At 44.0% G+C, this 26,666-nt stretch overlaps 2 protein-coding genes across 34 annotated transcripts in view; one reads left to right on the forward strand and one right to left on the reverse strand.

The window, feature by feature from the left end:
* The window catches only part of ARHGEF33 (Rho guanine nucleotide exchange factor 33), a 133,272-nt gene that overhangs the window by 51,576 nt on the left and 55,030 nt on the right, over positions 1 to 26,666 (reverse strand). For 4 of the 30 annotated variants that reach the window (XR_014842171.1, XR_014842170.1, XR_014842167.1 and 1 more), the window contains 7 exons: positions 24,105 to 24,237; positions 21,526 to 21,609; positions 20,353 to 20,436; positions 18,577 to 18,725; positions 17,435 to 17,599; positions 15,422 to 16,226; positions 13,239 to 13,378 (listed from right to left, as the gene is read on the reverse strand). Coding sequence is in view for 23 of the 30 variants with exons in the window: in XM_085019498.1 (XP_084875624.1) it covers positions 13,239 to 13,378; positions 15,422 to 16,226; positions 17,435 to 17,599; positions 18,577 to 18,725; positions 20,353 to 20,436; positions 21,526 to 21,609; positions 24,105 to 24,237 (1,560 nt within the window). In the remaining 7 variants the exon portion in view is untranslated. Of the gene's footprint in view, positions 1 to 2,107; positions 6,362 to 6,799; positions 10,323 to 13,238; positions 13,379 to 15,421; positions 16,227 to 17,434; positions 17,600 to 18,576; positions 18,726 to 20,352; positions 20,437 to 21,525; positions 21,610 to 24,104; positions 24,238 to 26,666 lie in introns of those variants that run through there. The other 26 variants (XR_014842169.1, XR_014842173.1, XR_014842168.1 and 23 more) reach the window with 14 other exon arrangements.
* The window catches only part of LOC110260028 (uncharacterized), a 78,335-nt gene continuing 53,395 nt past the window's right edge, over positions 1,727 to 26,666 (forward strand). The window contains exons 1-3 of one of the 4 annotated variants that reach the window (XM_085019508.1): positions 15,650 to 17,613; positions 19,829 to 19,965; positions 24,126 to 24,212. The gene's annotated coding sequence lies outside the window, so the exon portion shown is untranslated. Of the gene's footprint in view, positions 2,080 to 15,649; positions 17,614 to 19,828; positions 19,966 to 24,125; positions 24,213 to 26,666 lie in introns of those variants that run through there. The other 3 variants (XM_085019512.1, XM_085019510.1, XM_085019509.1) reach the window with 3 other exon arrangements.

Here is a 26,666-nt window from a genome sequence, read left to right on the forward strand (position 1 = left end):
CAGATTCAGGGCACTTAAGTCTCTAGGGTTTGGCCCACAGCCGAGCCTATCTTTTTGCAGGTAGATGCACAGGCAAGGAGGGATTTGATTGGGGTACAATTCCAAAAAAGTTGTTTCTGGCAGTTCTATTATTTTAGGACTCTTGGTTCTCACTGAAGGCAAAAAGAAAACTATAGCCCTTTTTTAGAAGCTATTTTCTTTATCTTCAAGAGTCAGCAAGAAAAGGAAAAGTCATTGTGGTAGAGCAGAAGAGGTGCTATGTGATTCCCATTCTGGTTCCATGACTTAAAAGATGCGTGACTTTGGAGAAGTTATCTAAATAATCTGAGTCTCTGTTTCTCAACAATATATGAGGTTAATAAATCTACTATGTGGGACTACTGTGAGGTTTAAAGATGTGTAAAACCCAATGCCTTTCACAGGGTAAGTGCTTCTGAGGGATATATTTTCAAAGCTCGCCTGCTTTTAGATTTGATTAGGGCCCATCTGACTATAAAACATTCCACAAATATTTATTGTTTCAGGTACAGTTTTGATGTTAGGAATATAGCAATGAACAAAGCAAATAAAAATCAGTATCACCGTAGGATTAACAATCCAGTGAGGAAACGTAGACAGTAAGAAATAAGAACAAAGGTATATGATATGTTAGAATGCTGTAACTGCTATGAACAGAAAAGCAGGCAGGACACGGTGACTGGGAACGTAGGGGCAGGGGAAGTGAAATCTAACCGGGATGGTGAGAGTTAGCCTCACGCAGAAAGGTACTTGAAGGAGGTATGGCGAAACACAGAGTCAATGCAGAGGCCCAGAGGCAGGAGTGTTCTTGATATATCTGAGGAATATTGAGCCTATTTATGTCTGGAGAGGAATGAATAGAGGCAGAATAGGTTTCATGTAATGGCTTTGGGTTCTATTTGAAGTAGGCTCCTTAGAGGGGTTTGAGCAGAGGAGTGACATGACCTGCACATTTTAACATGATCACTCTGGATGTCACACTGGCTGCAGTGTTGAGAATAATGAAGGGTCAAGAGTGGGACTAGGGAGGCTAGCCCAATAGAAAGCAGATTGGCTAGGACGACAGGAGAGAAGGTGATGAGAAGAGGTTGGAGTCAATAAATTTGGAAAACAGCTAATTTGCTGATAGACTAAGTCTTGGGTTTAATAAACAGAATTGTCAAGGATGACTTCCAGATTTTTGGCCTGAGCAACTGGAAGGATAATGTTACTCAAGTGGGGAAGATTTGGTTGAAGCAGGCTTGGACATGTTAAGTTCAATAAGCACCTAAGACATCTGAGAGGTGCAAGGAGGCAGCTAGAGATTAAGTCTGGAGTTTGGGAGAGTCAGGGGTTGAAAATAGGAAATTGGAAGTGACTTTCATAAGGACGACATTTTAAAGCCAAGAGACTGGATAAGATCACCAAAGAGATGTGTACAAACTGGATAGAAAGAGATCTAAGCAAAGGAGCGCCCTGGGGCATTGTAACATTAAGAGAAGGTGGAGAGAGGAGGAACCAATAAACAGACCAGGAAGGAATGAAGGGGAAAACTGGGAATGAGGTGTGTCCTTGAGGCCTGGTAAAGACATCATTTCACAGGAACAAAGTGATCTGCATGTAAAACGCTGTTTGATGCTGTTTGATGGGGGAGTACTGTTCGTTTTACAAGGGGGAAAGTCATCGATGCCCTTGACAGGAGCGTTCAGGGGAGTGCTGTGTGCCCAGTGGTTTAAGGCGTATGAGGAGAAGGGTGGGGCTGTGTCCTCTTTCAGGTTTTACTGTAAAAGGAAACAACTGAGACACAGCTAGAATGATCAAGAGGTTTCTTTTGCTAAAGGGGGAGAAAGAGGAGCATGTGTGTATGCTGAAGGGTTTGCCCCAGCTGAAAAGGAAAATGTGATAGAAGAGGGGATGTGACCTATCGGAAACAACACTTAGAAACAGTCTCCAAACAGCCCTCCACAGTGGATCCACCATCGTCAGATGCAGAGGTTTATATACAGGAGGAAGAAACAACACATTCAGCTTTCCTGCCAAGAATTAAGAGCACTGAATGCTACTGTCTCTGAAGGGACTGAGGTAAGAAAAAGGACTAAAAATATCTCTATTTTATAGTTAATAAGTTTAATGACTTATTAAAGATTATGCACCAAGTTCATCAAAAACAACAATTTTGGAAAACAAGTTATTTGGTTTAGCTACAAAAATATTAATTATTTTGAATGTCTGACAATCTCCCCAAATAATATTTACATACTGCCTATATCATATCCTTACATGTTCTTATATATTTAACATTTAGATCTAGGGTCACACATCAATTTCTAACTTTTTCCCCTAAAACATATAGATGCCTCTCCATCAGTTTTCTCAACCTTTTTTCAACCCACTTCCCTTTTTGAAAAACTGTATCTCACCTTTCCTTTTCCCTCCACCACTCCCCACCACGTGAGACCCACTGGCCCATACATAAATATGGGGATACTCACAGGCTGAGAATGGGCCATGCACATCTTTAAGTTAAATCAGTTCTCAGGATATGAGAATCCCAAGTGTTCCCAAAGCATTACTGTTTTCGGCTGAGGAAGAAAGTTATTAGTGGTGATATTTAAAGAGAAGGTCTAGTCTGAAAACTAGACTTAGTTTTATTATACAACTTAATATAAGACATTCATTTTATCAGGTTTCTAACTGCACGCAATTGGTTACCTGGAATATACAATTTTACCAATTTATTATAAAGAACACTGATGTGTATATTTTTAATCAAAATCTTACTGTATATGATAGTAAAAGTTACAGATGGTAAATTAAATAATTCAGAAAGATTCATTTGGGTTTTGATGAACTTTCAGTTTTCTATAGCAACAAGGTAAGTGTAATCTATTCTATCCTAAAATTTAATCTATGTACAGAATACATGTGCTGAGGTTAACGTACTAAACCATTCAATTTATTGATCTAAGAGATAACAGCTCTAAAATTTCAGTGGACCAAGAAGCACCTGAGTGCATTTAAAATGCAGATTCCTGGGCCACACGCTGAACTATTCCAGTGGAGTGGGACTGAAATAGTACCCAGGAACCTGCATGTTTATAAATACCCTCATGGAGAAAAGATAATGTATCAGTAAGGATTTGAAGCAGATGAGAGAATGTGACATGAGGTGCTACAGGAGCACTGTTCAAAAGGTTTTCTTGAGCAAGCAAGAGACACTCTAATTTTAAGCCTCGAATAGTTTAAACTGTTTGTCATATTATGAAATAACCCACTGAATAGAACCCCAGAGTGTTAGCCCATAAATCCCTGGTTCTCCAAAGTTCCAGCTCTGGAATCAGAAAAGCAGGACAGTCCTTGCTTGGGGTTGTAATACAGACCCCAGAAGGATGCAGAAAGGACCTGTTGCCCCTCCTAACCTGTGCAAAAATATCCACTTCATCTTTTGGTAGAATGCTTCTTTTTGTTTATCAACCCAAACACTTCCAGAAGCTATCTGTGCTCTCCTGTGTAAACTGTGCTGCTCTGGAAGACTGGAGGCAAAAGATTTCCGCAACTGCCAAGCTCTTTCCCACCCTGACTTCATCCCTTGTGCAACATTACATTAGATATCATTAGTCCATGTCATTAAAGATCCTATCTCCTCTGTCAATTTACTGTACTACCCAAAAAGATTATTAAATGAGCCAGGACAACACAGAAAAGAATGGTGAACTTTTTTCTTTTTAATGGAGAAGTGTTTTCTGATGCTAGATGCTGTGAAATTGCCAGCGGTGCCTTTAACTGCTTCCGAAGACAACTGTATTTTATTTCCTTTGTGACTGATATTTTTCTTAAAAAAAAAAAAAAAAAAAGGAAAGGCAAGAAGGTAGAGTAACAACCCTGAAACTGTTTGTCAAATTATGAATAGAAATTAATTTCTGTAGCCTCTCTCTGTTAGAGCACCACCATTAACCATTTACTGAGCACCTACTATTCTAGAGTGGAAAGAATTTTAAAAGATACAGTACAGTTCCTCCCCTCACAGAGACTTACATTCTTGTTAGGAAGACAAGACTCATATATCAAAGGGTAGATAAGTTACACCACAAGAGGCCACAGAAAGATGAGGAAGTTTAAACTGGATCTTGGAGATTAGCAGAGAAAATGCATGAAGCAAGAGTGGGCCTGAGCAAGGTGCATGGCTTGCCAGGAAAGAGGAACAGCCCAGCTTAGTTGAGGTACAGTAGTTCGCCAGGACTGCAAAGAGGGAGATGGCAGTCCAGGAGAAAACCTGGAGCTGTCCTGGAGAGAGAAAGAAACCTTGAATGTCAAGTCAAGTCGTTTGGAATTTGACAGTAGACAAATAAGAACAATTTGAGTTTCACACAAAGCAATATTTGGGGATATTCATACGTTGAAGATGTGTGGGACTGATGGGGGCAGTTAGAAAACTACCAGAAAAAAATCCAGATGTCAGGTGATAGAGACCCAGAGAGGAGCAGCATTAATTATTCCCAGTTTTCTAGGCTAGTTTAATATAATTAAATTGAGTTGTGCTACAGATGTAGCATCAAGATTTCTCAAATGATGTTATTCAAATGAAAATTTGGGAGGTGTATGATATTTTTGAAGCCATCCTAATAATTGATCATTTTTATGATAAACAATATAAAGGAGAAGGAAATTTTAAGAGATTGTGTCTTCTGTTTCACTTTTCACATCTACTTCAATTTCACACTGTTTTTGAACACTGCCCCCAAAACTTCTTTGACCTGACAATAGAAATCTAATTTCAAAGGACTTCATTAGTTTCAGGAAAATGAAAAGCTTGGTTTCAAGATTGGAAACTCCAAAAAGTTGGCAGTGATCCTGGAAGTGCTCCAGACTCCTACTGTTCAAAATACTAATAGATGGGTTCCTAATTAGTCATCAGACAAGGAGAAGAAAACTTGTAATTTTTAGAAGTGAAATTTCTCCTATTCTCTCAAACGGTCCATAACTAGAGGAACAATCTCTGGAAAAGTCAGCTAGAGTGTCAAGATGCTGAATGAATAGTAACCAATGTCCCTAATTATAGGTAACTGCCTAGAAGTAGAGACAAATGGTTTAAACCTAATTTTTTCTATCATGATTCTGACATTTGGGGCAGGTCAAGGATGTGGACCCTCTTCGGCATACCTATGCGGAAATAGAGCAAATTTATTACCCCCTAGCCAGAGAAGCTTCTTTGCAATGACTCCTCTGCCAGAGCTCTAAGAACTTCGTTTCTTTACAATTCACTTCTGGAAAACAGAATAAGGTCATTGCCAGCCCTAAGTTTTCATTCTGACTTAGTGTCTGTAGCAACCACTGTGTGTGAGCCATTAAACCACTGTTGTTGTTGCCACTTTTCTTTACAGACTGAAGAAAGTCTTTTAAAGAGGATGTGGCTAAATCAGTGCTTTTTTCCCAGTCTATCTGGTCATGAGTGTGTGACACTCAGGATCACTAATGGACCTCTGAATCCTGAGTACTCAATAAAACATCTGCAGCACAACCCACAAAAGGGAAAATAATTTCTCTGGCCTCCCAGTTTCCAGAAAGGAAACTGATTTTCATAACCATAGAACAAGAGGAATACTACTCTTAAGGTTGTTTTCCTATTTGGAGACCTATATGTCTTTAAGCTTTGAACCTTCTGTGTCATGGTTTAAACACAAATTCTCCACAACTTATATTTCCAACATGTAAAATGCAATTCTGTGAACTGACCTCTTTGCCTAAAGAATGTTATGTATTGCCTTGGGGGTTCGGGAAGACATAGGCAAGACAGAACTGGCCCCTAACATTGTGTATATTAGTCTAAGAACACTGGGATGAATTAATAAGCTAAATACCTAGGAAGCACAAAATTCACATCCATGTTAAATAGGAACATGCTCAATATTATACTGGGGGAATGACTTCAAGGTGGAAGTTTTTGTTCTTACAAACGTTTATTTTCCTCCAAATTTATTGTGTTTTTCTGTAATGCTGTGAAAAGTCTTCGTTTCCCTTTTCCCAAGTGTTGAGGTTCAAAAGGCCAGCTCTCAACCATAGACTAATCTTCATCTCTTCAATGTCTTGTATGTTGATTTAGTTTCATGTGTATTTATATTAGTTTTCCTCAGGGATTTATACATCAATATATATATAGACTCCTACACAGATATATACAAGCTTTTTATCCTCATCTTACCACTTGACAATACAACTTTAAGTATGTTTTACACAGCTGTTCCTTGGTCAAGGTCATTTGCAAGAGCAAGTCGGTTTCTGAAGAAATCTTGTTTGGTGGGTGAAGGATCCATTGAGGGATTCTCATTAGTTTTTTCCCTGTATTCTGATCCACTGGACCTAAAATCTCAGCACACAGATAAAGTACAGGTTGATTTGGTTTTAATTGTTTTCAAATATTTTATCTATCCAAATTGTTTTGCATTTGTAAAACAGTTGCCTCCTAGACATGGAGTAATTTTACTTCCCTTGAATTTCATGACTCAGAACATGTGTAACTAAGATTTGCAGTGAACATAAAGAGTTTACTTTTCTAATGCTTTCTGGGGACAATTGTGACCACTGTGTATGTCAATGTAAGAAACTGTGTGATACCATAGTAAAAGGCTTAGGGAATAAAGGCTTGGAAAATTCAGTAAATCCTATTTTGATTCAATCAAGCAACTATGCCACAAATTACCAAGGCCCTTACATTTTAAGGGATGGGATTCATTGTTCTTGACCAAGGTTATCAAGGGCGTTTACTTAATTTGGGCATTACATTACAAACTCTTGCTTTTGCTTATTTTCATTTTTAAATGAAAAATTTATTGAAGCCAACCGCACACATACGCTACATTTGGTAGAATGCAGAAATAAGTACAGTAGTCAGATTAAGGAGATTCTATTATCTCAACCACCACCACATAGGAGACCAATCAAGAGGCAATAACTCAAACAGTCCAATTGAGTCACCAGTTGAGGGTGTATTCTTCCTTTCTCTTGGTTAAGCCAGTTGGGTAATCCATTCCAGCTCTGCACCTTCTCCAGTCTGTTCATGTCTGAAGTCCCTAGAGGGAGGAGGCTTTCTGGAAATAACCTCTGATAAGCTAAACTGGGGCCCTTTAGCTAGCTTAAACTCTGAGCTAGAATGGGTAAAACTAGCCCAGTGACTAAGAACCAGCATCAAAAGACTTCATGCCAGGTGTGTGACAGTGACATTGGACATGAAGTTCTTGCTCCAAAGCTCCTGCACAACTGAACAAGTTTTCTGTATGCTGAGGCAGTCAGGCATGCTTGCACTATCCACAAAAGAAGGATAAGTTCTTTCACTATTATTGATCTGCTGCGAGTGTCCTTATGGTTGGTATAAGTTAATTATGACTCTATTATTTACTGGATTAATTGGGCAGGACTCAAATATTCTTTTATATTATTCAAGTTGAGAAGCTAGATCCACACAAAAGACTAAAATCCTGATGCCTGTTCAGATTTTTTTTACTTTTTGCCCTGATACTTGGAAATCACAGATGAAGCCATAGCTGCCTACCACACTTTCTCCATTGGTCAGTAAGGAGCCCTTTTCTGCTATATCTCAGTGCATAGAGAAAAAGCTATTCTCTCCTCCATCCCAGAACATCTGGGTATTCATCAAAAAGATGACAGCTGGGGGTATCGTGAACAGTCCTCTTCCTTTTCAGAAGCCCCCTTGCAACAGCCTCCACAGGGCCCCCTAAAACTCCAGGCCTTCTCTCAGAACTCCCAGCTCTCTCCAGTTCAAACCATCCCTGATTAGGGCACTTGTGCCCAAAATATTAGGAAGACAGATTTTTACCCATTCCATTCCTTCCCCATATCTTCTGTTTTCCAGAAGACCAGGAATACCCATATTTTGGGGGGCACAAAGTAGGAAGCAAGATTTGAATCCAGCTAGGGTTTCTTCTAAATTGTTTTCCCACGTGACAGTTTCTCATCAGAAAATCATTCATCAAAACTTAAAATTTTTATCTTACATTTCCCCTCTTAGCTACGTCTGATCTCTCCAAAACCCACCATGTCATACTTTGATGGTTCCAACATGCAGCTCTTTCATGTTTACCTGGAAATGGGAAAGCTTTGATGTCACCACCAGCCCCAAGGACCACAGAAATCTTCACCAGTTGCGTTCCCATTTCTGAAACAAATGCCAAAATCGCCCTGTCTAGTTTTCAAAGTCCACAAACTCAGCTTAGTTATTTTCTTTTTTAACTGATCTTCTCACAAACCACCTTCTCGGTGTCTGCAGGTGTGTGAGTGGCTCCATGTTTCTTGATATTAACTAACAATTAACTAATGGCTAACTTGCTAATCATTTTCAAAATCCAGCATTCTACTGTAGCCATGACTAAAAGCTCATTTTCATCCTTTAGAAGATACTTTTAACTGACCTCTTTCTAACATTTACATGGGTGGTGCTTACGGCGTCAACTCTGGGACCCTTCCAAAGGTATGGCTGTTAGGCTCTAGGGTAATAGTGACCTAGATGACTAGGAAGTAACCTGCAGAATCTAGGCAAAAGGGCTAGTGTATTTGCTTTTATCCCCTTTCACTATAAAACAGAAATGGCTCCTGAGCTCCTGGGGCCATCTGGGCTGGCCACAGGGCAGACCTGAGCACACATAAAGGAACAGGCAGGCAAATACTTGCCAGCTGCCAGGCCATTACAACACAGAGCCATCCCAAGTGTTTGATGGGAAGAGAACAGACCTGTCACTAACCTTCCTTCCATGCAACTGTCAGAGACAAAGAAAATAACAAGTTGGGTGGCCATACAAGTGCAGATTTGCTACAATAAGCCTTAAAGTTTGTGTGGAGCTGGGGAAAGGAGGAGGGTTAGAATCAGTGCTACAGGACCCTCTGACCTAAGAAGGATTGGTTTTCTGACAGAAATATCATCTATCGTGAAAGCTTTGGGAGATTCGTAGATGGAGAAGCAAGGGAGCAGGGAAACACCCATCCTTTTGGCCAAGTCAGTTGGCCCTGGTAATCAACAGGTGACAAACAAGCATTCATTTAATGCGGATCTGTTGAGTGCTTACTATGTTCTAGGTACTAAACCTTGTAGCTTGGTTACTCTTACATTTGGACCATAAGCTCCTACTGAAGACCCTTAACGTAGTGGCTGATTTCAAATGACCTATGTGTAGCCAGGTTTATGTAATCTAAAATGTTATCCCTTCAACCATCTCCTTCCGTTTTAAAGTCATATAAGGAAATGAAGTGGGAACTGAGAGAGAACCCCAAAGTGGGTAGGGAATAGGGAGGGAACTTGAGACAGGCTTTAAGGAGGTAGAGAAGGAGGTGGCGGTAAGATCATCCGTTGATTCTTTAGTAGTCCTGCATTCTACCACATGATCTGTTCCACAGCCAAGGCTGGGCAGATGTAAAAACAACTGGCAGGACACAAAAGGAGTTTCACTGACAATTACATGGGGCCCTGCAGAAGCACACTCTCTCTCTCTAGTATGCGATTAAGAAAATGGAGATTCCCATGGGTTCGGTAGCGGGAGTGCTAACGGGGAAGGAGACACTCTGAGGCGTGTAAGTTACAAAATGCTAAGCAGGAAAAGAATGGGGGAGAAAGTAGAATTAATCATTTGGAAGCTATATTCTTTGTCTTCCACCCCCTCTATATTTGAGGATAAAAAGAGAGCTTCTATATTTCCTGCCCCTAAACTGCCCCGATGTAGCCCTCTTCCCCCACACATACACCCAATCACTAGTTCTTAGCCTAAGTGCAAGATTTACATATAAAGATGAAGTAGTGTGTGTCTCAGACTTCAGGACAGGCTAGCTTTAAGTTTTTGAGAGCCTGCAGGAAGATCCTTGTAGAACGGGACAGTCTGCCTTTCCATCCTGGTCAAGGGACAAGGATTCAGTCCAGCATCAGCCTATCACATTAGGTTTGTTCCTGGCTTCCAAGGATCCTCATTTAAAAATTTAAAAATCACTTAACATTCTCCAACTTTAAGATGTAGTCTTTATTCTGACCAATTCTGGGCAGCTCTCAGGGACATGTGACCTGGTAGCTACCCAGGATACATGTGCCTGAGATAGAAACAATCAGAGCGTCATCTTTTTCCCCAAATATCTTGGACATTTTTCAGAATTTTTTTTTATGATGTCAACTTGACTCTGCCTTTTGAATCCTTGTGGGTATGAGCATTCGGCCCTCCCAGCCTCAGAGGGAAGAGAACCCTTTCTCAGGTTTTCTGTTGCATCTGGCTCCATGCCTAGCTTCATCCCGAAGCAGCATTCTGGGTGTGTGGGGCCACCAGCCAAACAAGCCCCTAAGGATACAAAAAATGTGTCAGCTTAGACAGGAACAAGCCTCCAGGGGGCTGTGGGGGAGGCAGGCAACGAGCCCCAGATGTGACACAGGCAGCTTTTCTGGCGCTGGTCCATTTGGGACCTCTGAGGCCAGCCTCTGGCATGATTCCAGTACCCAGGATTAACCACGCCTTCAAGTCACAAGGCTTGCTGCCAGCCTGACCTCCCGACACATGGGAGGAGAATGGGCTAAATGTTCCTTTCCAGTTCCTCCCTGTACCTGTCCACATGCCTGGCTTCAGAGTACAAGTTCCCACATAACAGCTGGGACCAACCAAGCCATTCACGGTTCCTAGAAGCATCTCACGCAGTACATGCATAACATAAAGGCTGCTTCACGAATGAGAAGAATCATGTGTTCTCAACCAAGTCAATAGCCACTGACCTTTCTATACTATGCTGGGGCCTCCCTGCCCTTCTTCTCTACCATAACTGAACAAACTTTTCCACGGTTCCTGGATGAAAATACTCATGGGAAGCCACTCAAGCTGCTTCTTTAAGTGCCCCCCATGGCACCCTGGACACAAGGCGATAAGCAAGCATCACATGATGGTGCTCACAGTCCTACCAAGATGTAAAAAGCCAGGACAGCCTGCCAGAGAGAGCAGCCACCGGTGTGGCACCATCTCTTACTTCCATCCATATTAACACTTCAGATTTTAAATACAAAGGCAGTGCCAGGATTGGCGGCATCAATAGAATTGATGCAGGAGGAACTAATCTAGGAGAAAGGGGATCCATTTGGCCCTCTAGAAAGGATCCCAAAAAGCTGCAAGAGAGCCAAAAGCAATTAACCAACACGAATCTGGAGAGTTCACAGCAAGTCCTCAGCAGTGACCCAAGGGCTGTGGACAGCTACAGAAAGACAAAATCTGGCCTTCCACATGGCGAGTCTCTACAATTATAGGTCCCAAGGCCACACTCATTTCTTGTTTCAGGTGTTAAAAAGATATGATCACCCAGACCTATCTACAACAAAGTCAAACCAAAGATAGAGCAAATCTCAGGACTAGGAAGCACTCGAGTGGCGATGATCCTCCACCCTGTGTGGGAATCCCTTTCACAGCACCCCTGACCAGGGCCATCGAGCTTCTCCTCAAGAGAACCCACTCCCTCGTGAGGCAGCCAGCTCCAGCTCCAGCTCCAGGCAGCCGCATCTTCAGAAAGTCCTTCCTCTTACCCACTGCTCCTAGCTCTGCCCCCCAGATACAGAGGGGACAAGGTCCCTCCCTCTGCCTCAGGTAACTGGCAGAGTGTTTTATTATATCCCTCTGAAAAAAGGGAATTTGTAAAGGAACCAGTGGTGGGTCTGTGACTCATTGCTTTCCAACAGCTAATACCCAGTCATTATAAATGGCACTGGGCAAAATGTGACTGTTTGCTTGGGAAATACTCTGGTTTAAAAATAAAATAAATGAAAATAAGAAGATAGGCTCAAGTGGTGCCCTTAGGAGTCAAAGGTCCTTAGAAGGATTTAGAAGCCTAAATCCCAAGTCAGACTGGAGAGTTATCTGCCTCCAGGTCCCTCCACCCTGTCAAACTTGACAGTAGGTACTGGATCAGGAAGGATCTATATCTGTGATCCTAGAGAGAGGGATACAATTCTTACCTGATTATCCCCTGAATAAAGGGGAGCTAGGAACAGTCATGTGTGCACGCAGCTACTTTAGCAAAACTGAAAGGGGACTCAGTAGGGTGGGGCTGTCTCCCTGAGGTACTGTTGCTTTTTCTTCCTTTCCCCTTTTCTTCCAGTAACAACAGGCTGGAACCAACAACCAGAGCTCTACTAATCTCAGCACTGCCCTCTCTCTAGGAGAGGAATTAGACAAACCACCAAAAAAGTCTTTACTTCCACCTGCCCTCAATTCTTCCATCAAGACCATTATCTAAATCAGCCAGTAACCTCTACCCTCATGGAGAAAGTGATATCCCTGTGCTTGGTCACTTATTAGCAACCCTCCAACCTCAGCGACAGTGTCTAACTTTTCCATCCACTAAAATAGAAAAGACTTATTTAAAACTAACTGCAAGAACCTTCTCTACCAAGAGACACTAAGTAGCAGGCGCAATCTAAGAGAAGAATCTCTCAGGAAGTAGGCTGGAGGACCAGTATAGAGACACTGACAGTCTCCTAGGCAAGCGATGGCTGGACTGGAGATCCTTCTACCTTCAAATGCTAACACTCAGCTCTTTCTTGTTACATTTCATGCTGGGGTTTGTCTCCCAATCTGTGAGTCAGTGCTCATAAGTGCTGGCCAAAATGACAGGTGGGTGAGTCCACACAGCAAGGACTGAGAATCTGAGAAGGACCACGGGAGGGAAATGCCTTGTTTTTGCCTCCAATGGAATATGGCAACTCCATTAAGGTGATTTTTTTAACTAGGACCCAAGCCAAATCCATTCAGTCATTTCTGCCAGGGGAAAACACTGGCTGCAGTTCCCCCAAATATGCGCTAGCAACCAGGATTACTACAGGCAGAAGTGCTGCAACACCTTAGAAACCCTTCCGCAGGCGAGGAGATTCTGATGGCGCACCCATTACGGCCACCTCCAAGAGTGGATCCCACTCCTCCCAGTCAAAGGGGGTTTCCCAGGGGGGCCTCCTCTGCTCACCCCTCTCAGGACACATGACTTTGGGGACAAAGAAGTAGGGCTAAAAGACAGAAGCGGCAGAGGACAGCGGAGTTTGCCTTCACTCTAGGAGATTACAATGAGAAACATCTTCACCTGGCAGGAATCATGGCTGCTGGGTGCAGGCACTGAGCTTGAAGCAGTTGTGTGAAACCAGGCTACTTGACACTTATTACTGTTAAAACCTCAAGACTCGGCCCACAGGGAAACGAGTTACAATGCTGTCTTGGCTAAGGGCTACTCACTTCTTTTTAAAGAGCTTGCGGAAGGAGCTTCGAAAGCCCCCTTTCTGGTCTTGTCTGGGGTTTTGATCGCTGAAAGATGTCTGTTCGCTTTCTCTTTCTTCCTTTGGACAGAATCTGGTGGCGTCTTCTAAATGCATCTCCTGAAAACACAAAAGAGGGATGTATTTTTACTCTTTTCCTAAGGTAATACTGATCCTGACTCTGGGACACTTTTTCATCTTGTCCTTTCCTCTCCCACCCCAGAAGACTAATACTTGCAGGCACCCTGTTCCAACTAAAGCAAACATAAGCTAATTAAGAAATCAGTAGTTGAAAAGAGGATAATTTCCTACTGCATATAGAAGTATTTTCTATGTATCAAGGCAAGTAGTCTATCTTTACGGGTGAGAAAACGGGAGGCACAGAGAAGCTAAATGAATTGTTCAGAAGCACAAAGCTATTTGGCACTATTGTTTCCTTTCTACTCCCCCTGTTAATGAGCTTTTAAACTTTGACACATGCCTAACTTTGATTTGTCTAGGACCTTAACAGAATTTTATAAAGTTCAAAGTCGAACATCGGAGGCAGAGGAAATGTGAGTTCTAGGGAACCTCAGTAACCTTAGCTGAGCACTCAGGTGTTTCCGCCCTCTCGGGAACCAGACACAGGCTTTGATTTCTGGAGTCCAGGTGGACTCCAAGGCTCTTCATGGTCCTCTGCCCTAATGTCCATCACTCCCACCCGGGACAGAATTCAAAAGGAAAAACTCACCCTGCCTTTTTTTTTTTTTAAAGGCCTATGAGCCTCTTTTTCCCCCCTCTACTCTACACATCATTTAGCCAACTTCTAAGCAGCTTTTAAAACTAATGGCAGACGTTCAATCTAGGAAGACTTCTCTGACCACCATCACCTCAGGAGGGTTTAAACACCCTCCTCTGTGTTCGCACAGTTTATTATAATTCTGTTTATGTATCTCCTTCCTGTGCTAAGCCTTGGAGGGCAGGGACTGGATGCCATTTACTTCTGAACCCTCAGCACTTAGCACAGACACTCATGCGAGGCAGGTGCTCAGTGTTTGTTGAAAAATGAATGAATGAAAGGAGTCAATGATCTTGGATCTCTTCCTACTCACTTGGAAATGAGAACAGGTTGAACGCAGGGCCCTCATTCCTAGGGAAAACTATTTCTCACCTAGGCAAAGGATTCCTAGTGCTGGATGCAAGAGATACTTAGCGCAGGTAAAGGCAGTCCGGGACTGTCATTTCAAGATGTATCCTCAAGAGCTGCCCTGTAAACCCTAACCACCACTTCTAAAATGTTAAACAGGAAGGATGGGGGCACAGGTCAAAGCCTCTTTTACTCTGATTAATCAGAAATTGCCTCTGTTCCAATCACATGCGGAGAAATCAAGTATTTGTTCAGGAATATGTCTTTTCATAGATACATAGTTAAACACCTCTTTAAATGCCCCAAGGCTCGTCAACACTAAGGTTAGACATCTAAACAGAGGCCAAAGAAGGTGTTTGTGAGTCAAAGCTTCCTTGACTGCTTGTGTTGTCCTCCTCCCACTAGAGCCTAAAACGTAACGTGACACCCTTTTCCAAGCAAAAGGAAAACAAGCGGAAATGAACTTAGCTTTGCAGGAACTCATCAATGAGTGGAGGCAACTTGCCTCCTTACTAGCTACAAATGAGGGGGAGAGGGCTGCAGGTTGGGAGAAGCGGCTGGCACACATGGTTCACTATTTTGAGCATGTAAATAAGGGGTGTGTCTAAGAGGCAGAGGAAGAAGGAGGCCCAAGGGTTTGCCTGCAGTGCTTTGCAAGTGAAGTGCAACTGGGAGGTGCTACAGCTTAAGCGGGAAGGTAGTAAACACTTCTAATTCTTTAACTCGGGGGTTGGCGGGGCATCTTAAGCCGGTCTAAGAGACGTCCAGGTCTTTTTGCCACCCTACTTGAATAGGTATTGCAGGCCCTTGCGTCCCGGTACTGCAGAATGGGCACTAACACTGTCCTCCTTGAGCCACTGGGAAACAAGCCTTTAACCCAGGCTCTTCCTCGGCTTCCTCGCTCAGCCCGGCCTCGGTTCCCCAGCCTGGCCAACCTGCCTCCCCTCCACGCTAGGTGAGCCCAGGCTGTACCCTGGAGATCTATCCCCGGGGCTGCCGACGGTGTGGGTGTGGGTTTGGGTTCGGTTTTACTTTACCCTCCTTACTTCCAAATAGGTCTGCTTTTCGCTTTGGGACCTCTGTTGGGGAAAGAAGGTCCTGGGCGCGCCACGGGCGGAGGCGGCCTGGCCGTGTGGCTGCGCGGCGCGCTCGGACTTGAGCGGCGCGCGGCCGCCACTGCTGCTGCGCGTGCTGTAGAGGCGCGGGGCCACGCCCTCGGGGGGCGGCGCGCGCGGGAACTCCTTGAGCGAGCGGCTCAGCGGCTTGGCCTTGCCGTGCGCCTGCGCCTGCGCCGCCGCCTCCAGCTTGTAGGCGCCGCTGCTGCCCGCCGGCGACGTGGCGCTCTTGGGCAGGGGCTGTAGCGGATGCTCGGGCCGCTCGGCTTCCATGGCGAAGCTGACGGGCCGCAGGAAGCAGATGTCCAGGCTGGACTCGGAAGAGGCGGGAGAGCAGTTCTCGAAGAGGGCTGGGGCCTGGAAGGGCTCCTCGTCGTACGGCGCGGGCAGCGCGAAGATCTCGCCGCCGTACTCGAACTCCTCGTAGGCCGCGGGCACGTAGCCGCGGGCGTCTGGCAGGAGCTCCGCCGGGGCGCGCAGGGAGCGCTCCACGTTGCCCAGCGGCTCCGCGGGCGAGGGCTCGAAGTCCATCTCCGGGATGGCCTGCAGGGGCCCGGCGAGCGCCTTCACGTCCTGCTCAGCGGTACAGAACTGCGCCGGCGCCAGGAGGCTCTCGGGCCTCTCGTGCTTTCTGCCCTCCATCTCCCAGTCACTGGGCTTCCCGGGCTGCATGCTCTCCATCAAGCTTTGCTGTTGTTGGCTTTTCTTCACCGGGGGCATCAAATGCCTTTAAAGGGAAGCGATACAAAAGAGGTATGTTTACGGTTTCCTAGGGCAGGCCTCTCACCGAACTGCGCGAGGATGGGAGCGACACCGTTCCGCCTAGGTGCAGACTACCAGCCCCTCACCTCCCCGCCCTCCCAGGAGCCTGTGTGTATTACCTACGAAGCGTCATGGGCTTCCCGCATTAAGGAGTTTCCACGAGCCCTGATACTCCAAGTGGGAAAGTGAAAATGACCGTCTCTGAAGGGGATGCTGGAAGTACCCGATTGAGCAAGGAGGCACTGCATAGAAATGGCTGGTAGGCCAAGGATGCTCATCATTCACCATGTGGAAGCGCAGACCCTCCCCACCACAGGTCAAAGCCCAAGGCACCTCTTCTCTCCCTTTCTTGCTCTAGCAGAGTCATGTAAAATAATGGAAACAACACTTGTTCAACTCATGGATCTTCATGCTTAAGAATAATTAAGTTCCCAGATGAAGTAATGGGGGAGGGGGGTACGATCTTGGTAACTGTTGAATCTGGATGATATGTGGGGTTCACTCTACACTTTACTTTTGTGTATATTTGAGATTTTTCATAATAAAAAGCTAAAAAAATTCCTTGTGACCAAAAAGTATGCTGTATAAGGTGTCTCAAACTTCCACCTGCAAAAACATTGCCAAAATTAAAAGGCTGTCACTCTGAAAGGACCTCAGAAGTCCCTTTCTGAAGAAGCTTCAAGGGGATTTGGGAAGCACTCAACATTCTCTGCACATCACCTCAGGCCTATTTCTCACCCTAGGAGCCCAGACTTAATTGGACCCCTGACGGGGATTCCCTTTTTCTCTCCTATATCTTTTGGAGATTATAAGTGTATTCCCACCCTTTTTGAGGAGCTGTAAAATGCCTTCTTGTTGTCTATGGCACTCTCTTCCACTGTATCATTGTCCAAACCCAACAAGACTCATGCTGTAGGTCCAGGATGGTTATGTGTGGTAAAATTGTTGGGAGTAATCTCCGGCCTCTGGGCCTGCAACTTAACATTGGTGCCTTCCTCTGGGATCCAAGCATTGGGTCAGCTGCTTGTCTGCCACATACAGGCCAGATGGAGCAAGAGGGAGGAAGGAGTCCTGTAGGTCATACTTTTAATCCAGGCTCACCTGCTATCCCACACAGACTGCCTGGGACCCAAGGGCACTGTCATTAACTTTTCTACAGCAACAGGTGCTTACGTGACAGCAGGGCCAGAACTGGGAGCAGAAGGGTAGGGTTGCAGCATCTCCTCGGAGTGGATCCCACTGTCACGGACAACCTCAGGGCCTGCAGTGGGAGAAGAATCTTGCCCGGCATTTGCACACTGGGAAGCCAGCCCTTTGTACAGCTTCGCCATGGATGACCTAACGGAATGGAGGTAATAATTCTTAGGGTATACAGTGGGAATTTGGCTCTCCGAATACACACGTTATACCAAGAAAGGTAGAGAGACAGTATCCTCAGATGCAGCTCAGCTGTGAAGTTCTCGCGCGCTCTCTCTCTCCAGGGCTCTTTACAAACCAGGTTGCTTACATAATAGGGTGCAAGCTGGGCAGGAGCAGAGATACTGATTAATTGAGTTTGGGGGTAAGGGGAGTTTGAGGAGATGGCATCCATTAGAGGAGCCCTGGCTTGGGAGATAGCATCTTTTTCTGGTATAAAGCACCCGCAAAAATGATTCTGTTTTCCTCATTGGGTTGGGATGAGGTTGAAAGAAATCCAGGTCATTAGGAAGTTTTGTGTTGAGTTGTTTCTGTTCCCTCTGCAGCCCAGATTCTCTTCACTGAGTCCTCCCTGTTTCTCCTTATTGTGAAATCCCTTCAACCACCCCCCTCCCGTACTTTATTTTTATCCATAGCACTTATCACCATCTAACTTATTAACTGGCTATCCAGGTCTAGAAAGTAAGCTCCACGTGGTAAAGATTTTCATCTGTTTTGTTCTTTGCAGTGTATTCAGTTTGCAGAACAGTGCCTGATATACAATAGGTGTTTAATAATTATTCACATTCTCGCCTTTAAACTGCAATTTCAAACCTGGCAAGTTTAGTGAAACAACTCTTTTTGAGGCGGTTAGCAACATGAGGTAATAGAAGTTCTGCAAAGTATTGGTGTGAAAGTGCTTATATTTCAAAAGTAATTTCCACCAGGTAGGTACCTCCCTCCTGTAGCCAGTCTGGCCATCTCTCTCTCCTCCCTTTTTCTCTTGTGCTTCCATCACTGAATTTCAGCTACTTTACATACAACGTGGTTACTTGTGACAGAGACTCACATTGACCGTCTGTATCCCTTTTCTCAGAAACCTTTGATCAACCCTCTGGACCATACCATCAGAACCTTACTTCTTGAGCTTCTTTCGTTTCTGAATAAGCAAATCCTCATTGCATTGAAATAGCAGGGTGTAGTGTGAGATAAATACTCGCAGGCGCTGAACACACACCAGAAGTAAGTAATAGTCAGGGTGTTCCTGCTCTGTGAATTTCAGGACATTCTGGATGGAGAAAAAAGAAAGCAGCATTGCATGATTAGAATGAAAATTGTTTCGTCTCTTCTCTACCTTACCTTGTTCTGTTGAGAGTTTGGTAGCCATTTAATCAAATAATACAAATGGCCAATATAATTATAAACTGAAAAGTCAAACTTGCTATTCTCTTTGGCCATCACATGAAGGGAAAATAATAGTCACTAATGGCTCCTGTTTGAATTGAATTTGAACCTAAGGTAATTCCACATGAAAAATTAGAAGGATATACTAATTAGGTCTCTGAGATAATGAAGCCATTCTAACAATCACTGTCTATAAACAATGACTTATGACCCAAAGGAGTCAGACCAATGGTGAGAATGTCAGGCATCAAGGCTGGAAGTAGAGGGATGTTTATGATCAAGCCTGGCCTAGTGGCCCCTCTGGTTACATTGCCTCTTGTGCTGTAGTGGAACATGCATGCATGCTATTTGGATTTGAAAAAGCTAACAGTTATTGGGTGCTTCCTATTGCCAAGCACTGTGCCCTTTACATTATTTTTTCATTTAATTTTCACCACAGCCCAGTTAGATAGGTAGTTATTACCTCCATTTAACAACTAAGGAAATCAAGGCACAGGGAAATTAAATAACCTTCACTGGGTCACACATCTAATGAGTAGCAAAGGCAGGATTTGAACTCAAGTCAGATAGTAGAACAAGGACTCTTGTTTACTTATTTACACACTGCTTTCAAGACCTGGATTTCAGGCCTGTGTTTTTTCACCTACTAGGTGCCTCTACTTGGGCAAGTTACTTAACTTCTTTGGCTCTCCATTTCTTTATCCGAAAAGTGGTAATGATGATACCTATTTCATGGGAGTGTTTAAAAGATTAGGTAATTATTGGGAGAAAATGATTTTAAGATCTAAAGCCATATACAATTGAAAGTTTTTAATATCAATACTGGGCTATTTCTACATGAGACAAATCCCAAGCATTTCTGAGATGCTGTCCCTGAATTAATTAGGAGGATCAGTCAGCAGTTAAACCAGAACGAGTGGGCAGTGGGAAGAAGAGGGGCTAGTAGCAGTGTTGATGAGTCTGTTTCTCAACTCTACTGCCTCCAAGGTGTTACAAGCCCTGTAGGAAAATGGTGTGAAGAAGTCAGCTTACCAGCGTCTCCATGCTGCTTCTGTGACACAAGACATAAGCAATGTTTGGTAGACCCTTGGACCCAAGCCAAGAGAAAGTAGTCAGGATAGCAGGTACGTGTGGAGGTTATAAAGCTATTTCTTAGATGCCCAGGGGTGGGGAAGTGCATTTAAAAGGCCGTAGAACCAAGGTAGAAGGGCTGAATGGGTACCCAGAGTCTAACAGGAGCTTCCACAGAAAGATCCTTGGCAGCAGAGGTGTGAATTGCTGGTAAATGAAGATAGAACTTCATTTTTGGGCATCACAAGCCAAACATTTTGAGAGACTGAGATTTTAGCTCATACCACAAGATAAGAGCATAATCATAACAATCTAGGTCATTTAAATAAACGCTTAGAAAATTACTGATTCCTTGACACTTTGCAATGTCTTTCATCTAGAAGCCAAAAGCAATTGTTTAGCATGAAAATCAGTTTGGTGTCTTGGCGAGCCATGCCTACCTGCAGATGTATCAGATATTCAGGGATGCGCTGGACTATGTGAAAAAACAGTGTGTAGATGTCAGACTTAATCTCTTCATCACCCTGGATGAAAGAAAGTTGGAGTCAGGCTTCAGTGTCCCTCTAGCTCTGGATGCAGAAACCCAGAGTCAGTTCCACCAGAGTATGAAGGGTTTACTCCCAGAGTGTCATGGAGCATCAATCTGTCATTGGAGAGGCCACCTGTTCAGGAGCATGCTCAAGGAGACAACTCCTGTCTAACAGGCAGCATATCATGTGATTCTTTTTAATCTACTCAACTTTCCAAACTACCCTCTCCTTCTCCCTACCATCCAATACTGTCTCAGCACAGTAGGCACTCAATAAATTATATTTGAGTTGACTAAATTCAATAATAAAGTTCTTCAAGTCATCTTTACAGTGGTTTACTAACAGGCACTAGGGTGGATTGGAGCCTCATGAGAGTGGGGAAGGGAGTATAATTAGAAACCGGTTGGCTGGCAAGGCAGCAGGAACATGTTGGACTTTCTACATGTTCTTTCCCTTCCTTTCCCTTTCTCAAGTATCTGCTGGGTGCTGCGTGGTGGCAGGCACTATCCTGGGTTGGGAGCAGTAAGAAGTTAAAGTAGAAAGTGAATAGTGCTCACCTCTTATGAAACTTGATTAACTCTTAGCTTTAGAGCTTCTGATATAGTTCCTTTCTATTCACCTCAAATAACTAGAATTGGTATATATTCATGTGTCCTTATTGAGCACCTAATATATCACTGTGGTAGCAATACTTAAAGCAACATGACTAGAGCCATTTTATAATCTTATAAGCTGACAAACACAGAATGACTTGAGTTTAATATTCAGAGGCTTTAAAACTCCAAACCCCTCCAGACTGCAACTTGCAGTCTGAAGATCTCTGCTTAAAACTCCTGTTTACTTTGTCTATACTTCCAGTGGGATGGAACAGAGAAGGTCAGTAAGGCAGGGCAAAGACCAAAGCAAAGGCACTCATCCATGGCTGGATTCCTTTAACCCCAGGGAGGAGTGTCGGTGCCTCTGTTCAAGCCATTCCCCAGCCTGGAGAAAAGCTCAGAGTGCATGTGCTGCATCTCCTGGGTGGATGAGCAACATCATATAGTTAACAGTGTAATCAAAGGACAGTACACAGAGTTAGCTTACCTCCTTCAGAACAACCACATGAACCAAAGAGATGCATTCAGGCAGGTCCCTCAAGTAAGCAACATAATAATCCAAAAAATTATTCTTGAAAAACAAACACAAAAAGGCATGGTAAGAATCTGGAAACAGGCATGATAACAACTAATATGTTTATAGAGTCATGTATATCAAAAGGAGTACTGCTTTTCAGAGTTTTTTTTGTTTTTTTTTTTTGTTGTTGTTTTGTTTTGTTTTTTTGCCTTTTCTAGGGCTGCACTTGCGGCATATGGAGGTTCCCAGGCTAGGGGTCCAATCGGAGCTGTACCCACCGGCCTACGCCAGAGCCACAGCAATGCGGGATCCAAGCCGAGTCTGCAACCCACACCACAGCTCACGGCAACGCCGGATCCTTAACCCACTGAGCAAGGGCAGGGATCGAACCCGCAACCTCATGGTTCCTAGTCAGATTCGTTAAGCACCGAGCCACGACGGGAACTCCCAGAGATTTTAATCATTTAATGTGTTTATTAATGTCTTTTAGGCTTTTAAATCACCTGTGAAAAGATCTTTTTGGTTTTAAGGAAAATATCCCTGTGGACTTGGAAACCAAAACTCAACAGCCCTGCTTTAATGAGAGAAAGTGAGATGATAAACCAAAGCAGAGGAGAGGGGCCATGTAAGTTGAAAAAACATTTTTAGGAGTTCCCGTCGTGGGTCAGTGGGTTAATGAATCCGACTAGGAACCATGAGCTTGCGGGTTCGATCCCTGGCCTTGCTCAGTGGGTTAAGGATCCGGCATTGCCGCGAGCTATTGTGTAGGTCGCAGACACAGCTCAGATCCCGCACTGCTGTGGCTGTGGTGTAGGCCAGCAGCTATAGCTCCGATTGGACCCCTAGCCTGAGAACCTCCATATACCGTGGGTACAGCCCTAAAAAGACAAAAAATTTAAATTTTCAAATGATAAAAATGCACATTTTAAAAATTTCTTTTCATTCCAGCCATCTAAATCAAACTGAGGAACTTTGTCCAACCCACCTCATAGACCAGTATTTCTCAACTTTTCCACTGAGTACATATTCATCTATGGAATATCCCCTTAGGAAAATACCTTCCGGAGTGATATTCCCAAAACATAACAATGCTCAGCCCAAGAAAGCATACTGAATACAAATTAGTAAAAGGGCTATTAAAGGATTAGCATTACATCCACTCTATACAAGTAAATAATTTGTAAACTTTGTGTTATTAATCACAGTTGGGAATCACTGATATACAGAGGTTAGCTGCAGGCAAAATCTGGCTTGGCAGACCAATTTTTATTAGCTCATACAATATTTTTAAAATAAGAAATAAGATTTCACAAAAAATTCTGGATTTCCCCCTTAAAATGTCAGAAGACCAGGCAACCCTAGTCCTTTTTCCCTGCATAATAATTGGATAAAACCGAGTAACTATTCATTGTAGAAAAGCATATGTGCTCCACTTAAGCCGACTTCCCAGCAGTCCACACTGTAGTAAGTTCAGTATTCACCTCCACTCATTAATGTCATTGTCTGGGCCAGTAAGCATCCGAGGTTGCAACTTGTGGTCTGGATAATATTTTCTTTGAAGAACATTATAGAGATTTCAAAACTTAGCATCCGTTCTCCAAGGGATGTGAAAACAAAAACATTCCAGGGAGTTCCCGTCGTGGCGTAGTGGTTAACGAATCCGACTAGGAACCATGAGGTTGCGGGTTCGGTCCCTGCCCTTGTTCAGTGGGTTAACAATCCCACTGAACGATCACAGCGTTGCTGTGAGCTGTGGTGTAAGTTGCAGACGCGGCTCGGATCCCGCGTTGCTGTGGCTCTGGCATAGGCCGGTGGCTACAGCTCCGATTCGACCCCTAGCCTGGGAACCTCCATATGCCACGGGAGCGGCCCAAGAAATAGCAAAAAGACAAAACAAAAAACAAAACAAACAAACAAAACAAAAACATTCCAGACAAATAGCTGCCCATCACATTTTTAAAAATCTCTTTTTAAAGAAATGAAATTGTTAGAAGTTATCTTGTGGCACAGCAAGTTAAGGATCCAGCATTGTCACTGCAGGGGCTTGGGTCACTGCTGTGGTGCAGGTTCGATCCCTGGCCTGGGAACTTTCACATGCCGTGGACGTGGCCAAAAAAAGAAATGAAATTATATACGAACCTTCATATATTTATACGCATATATGTATATATTAGTGCATTTATATATATTTATATACAAACACACATATGCACTCGTACATTCATATATATATTTATATACAAACACACACACGCACTTGTGCATTTCAATGGGGCAGTTATAGTACAGTGGACAGTGATGAACTGGAAGTTAAAGGACTTGGGTTCTAGACACAGATCCATAAGTGTCTAGATAGCTGGGTGATTTCAGCCAAGTCTTTTCTCTGAACTTTATTTCATTATCTCTAGAACAAGAAGGTTAGACTAGATCTCAGGAGTTCCCCTGACTCTGAAACTCCCTGATTCTAGATTCTTCATTAAGAGAAACAGACAAGGGAGACACAGGTGCATAAATTCAAGTTTTTAAAGGAATTAAAGAAAAAACCTTACCTCATCATTTGTTAACTTAAGGAATAAATCTCCCAGGACTCCTTGGCGTGGCCACTTCAAGACCCTTTCCTGCAGAGCATGAAGCAAATCCAGGTGCTGCTGGACAAGGTACCGTAAAGAGCCAGGGAAGAGGCTTGAAACAGAATAGAGAGAGGATCACACAAACCAGGTGTACAAAAGAAAAGGCTCTACAAGAATATATGGAGGGGGACCCATTTTCCCATTGAAAATATTCTGAGTCACAGGTCTGTATCTCGGATTAAAAAAAAAAGTTTGGAGTTCCTGTCATAGCGCAGTGGTTAATCGACTAGGAGCCATGAGGTTGCCGGTTCGATCCCTGGCCTTGCTCAGTGGGTTAAGGATCCGGTGTTGCCATGGCTGTGGTGTAGGCCAGCGGCTAAAGCTCCGATTTGACCTCTAGCCTGAGAATCTCCATATTCTGCGGGAAGCGGCCCTAGAAGAGGCAAAAAGACAAAAAAAAAAAAAAAGTTTGTCATTGTTGACCTCACAGCAGATATCGTCAGACCATAAAGACATAAAGAGACCCCTTTGCTGATGGCTCCCACACAAATGTGTATTGAACTAGTAAGGAGTGCATCTCTTGAATGGCCTTTTTAAAGCTCAGCTGGCACACTCTTATTTATGTGACCATGGAAATTTTAAGGGCAATCTTTTTCAATGTTTAAAGTTATTCCCACTTCATGTGCATATAGTTCATTCTAATTCATGTTGCAGGGGACGGCTCGAAGGTGGCACTTGGTTATTCTTAGCTTCTGGGTAGTAGACTGTGCTTTAGGGAAGGAAGCTTTTGTTTAAAGCTGGCAACTGAAAGCTCAGGGGATTAAAGTGTTCTTTTCCCCTCTCCTTCAGTTTCTAAGAGGAATCTGGGCAAGAGTGGAGTCTTGTCAGGGAGGCTACAGGTTAGGCCTGGCCTGTTAATCCCGGGAGATTCCCTGAGCCCCCTTAACATTCACATCCCTCTCCCCCCATCTCAGTGTGTCTGATTTTTTTCGGAAGAAATGAAGGGAAGAAGAGAAAAGTCAGTGAAGGATGGGATGGAGAGGAGAGGCAGAAAGAGAATCATGGGAGGAAGGAGACGGGGGTGCTCAGAGGCCTACAGGGAAGAAGGAAGAAACAGTGGAGTCTTGTGGAGTCAAGCAAGGATTTCAGCTCTAGCTTGGTAAGAGAGGAACTGAGAGTAGGCCCCCTGTGCTTTCAAGACTCAAGTTTAACAAAGATGAAAATGATGTCTTGCTAGTGGCTGAGAGCCAAACTTATTTGGCTATTTCCTCAGGGTCTACTCAAGTAAATCAGTGGACAATTGAGATGCTTTTTTCAATCCCAAACAAGTGGACTTTTGTTAAGAACAATAGGAAGGAAGCCAGTTTGAGAGGAGGTTTTTTTCAACCCATCTCCAAGCAAAGAAAATTGCCCCATGGCTGTAGCTCAGAGAAGACACGTAAATGCTGGAGTAGAAGAACCAGCGTCCCATGGAAAGATGCAAGGATTCTTCCCACTCCCCTCTGCCACTCCCCACCCCGCCTCCTGAGCCAAGAGTTTCCACGGGTGTGGAGCCAGCTGGTCTCTAAGCACAGGAGTAAAGCCCCCTGACCTGTGCTCTTAGGCTGGTACAGAGGGCACAGAAGAGCTAAGTAATCCCTGTCCAGACCACAGGGAGTTCGGAAGCTGGCTAGGAGACAGTCCAACTGGGAAAAGACCATACAGCTGATGGAGGAAAGCACAGCTGAGCGAACTGAAAGAGTGAAACACTGTACCAGTGACAGCGCTGGATGTGACACATCTGCCCCACCCTGAGGCTGACAGTGACTTTGGGTAATATAGTGTGACACTGAGAGATATTAGGGCACCTTCGTGAGATCTGACTTTGTGATGGGTTTTCAGTACAGGTTGTATAATATGTCGGATTATCTTTTTATTTTTTTTTTTGCTTTTTAGGGTCACACATGCACCGTATGGAAGTTTCCAGGCTAATTGGAGCTGGAGCTGCCAGCCTACTCCACAGCCACAGCCACAGCCACGACAGCTTTGAGCTCCATCTGCAACCTACGCCACAGCTCACGGCAATGCTGGATGCTTAACCCACTGAGCGAGGCCAGGAATTGAACTTGCATCCTCATGAATTCTAGTCGGGTTCTTTACAGCTAAGCCACAACAGGAACTCCCTTTCTTCTTGTCCTTTCTTTGTCCTTCCCTCCCTTCTTCCCTTCCCTTCCCTTCTCTTTCAAGAAAGTCTTCTGCTATGCTGTGACCAGTGTACTTGCCGAGATGAACAGCTGGTAACTCTATTGGGGTCCAGGTGCCTCCTCTGTCCGCTGGGGTAACAGTGTGAGGTTTCAGGGTGGGGTCAGAAAAGGCTAATGCTCCCATCAAGTTTCATGGAAGCACGTCAGTTATATAAAGAGCAATGATTGTGGTAGATTCTGTACCAAATATGGAAAACATGCTTTAATTTTTTTTTTCATTTCATAAGGATAATATTTGAAATCGGCAAAGAGTGGAGGAGATAGATGAGCTAGGAAGTGGAGAGGGGAGGGAGAAAGA

The sequence above is a fragment of the Sus scrofa genome, chromosome 3, assembly GCF_054392235.1.
Source record: "Sus scrofa isolate SSC_HxYL_T2T_F1_AM1 chromosome 3, Sscrofa_HxYL_maternal_Yorkshire_Landrace_v2.0, whole genome shotgun sequence".
Classification (NCBI taxonomy): domain Eukaryota; kingdom Metazoa; phylum Chordata; class Mammalia; order Artiodactyla; family Suidae; genus Sus; species Sus scrofa.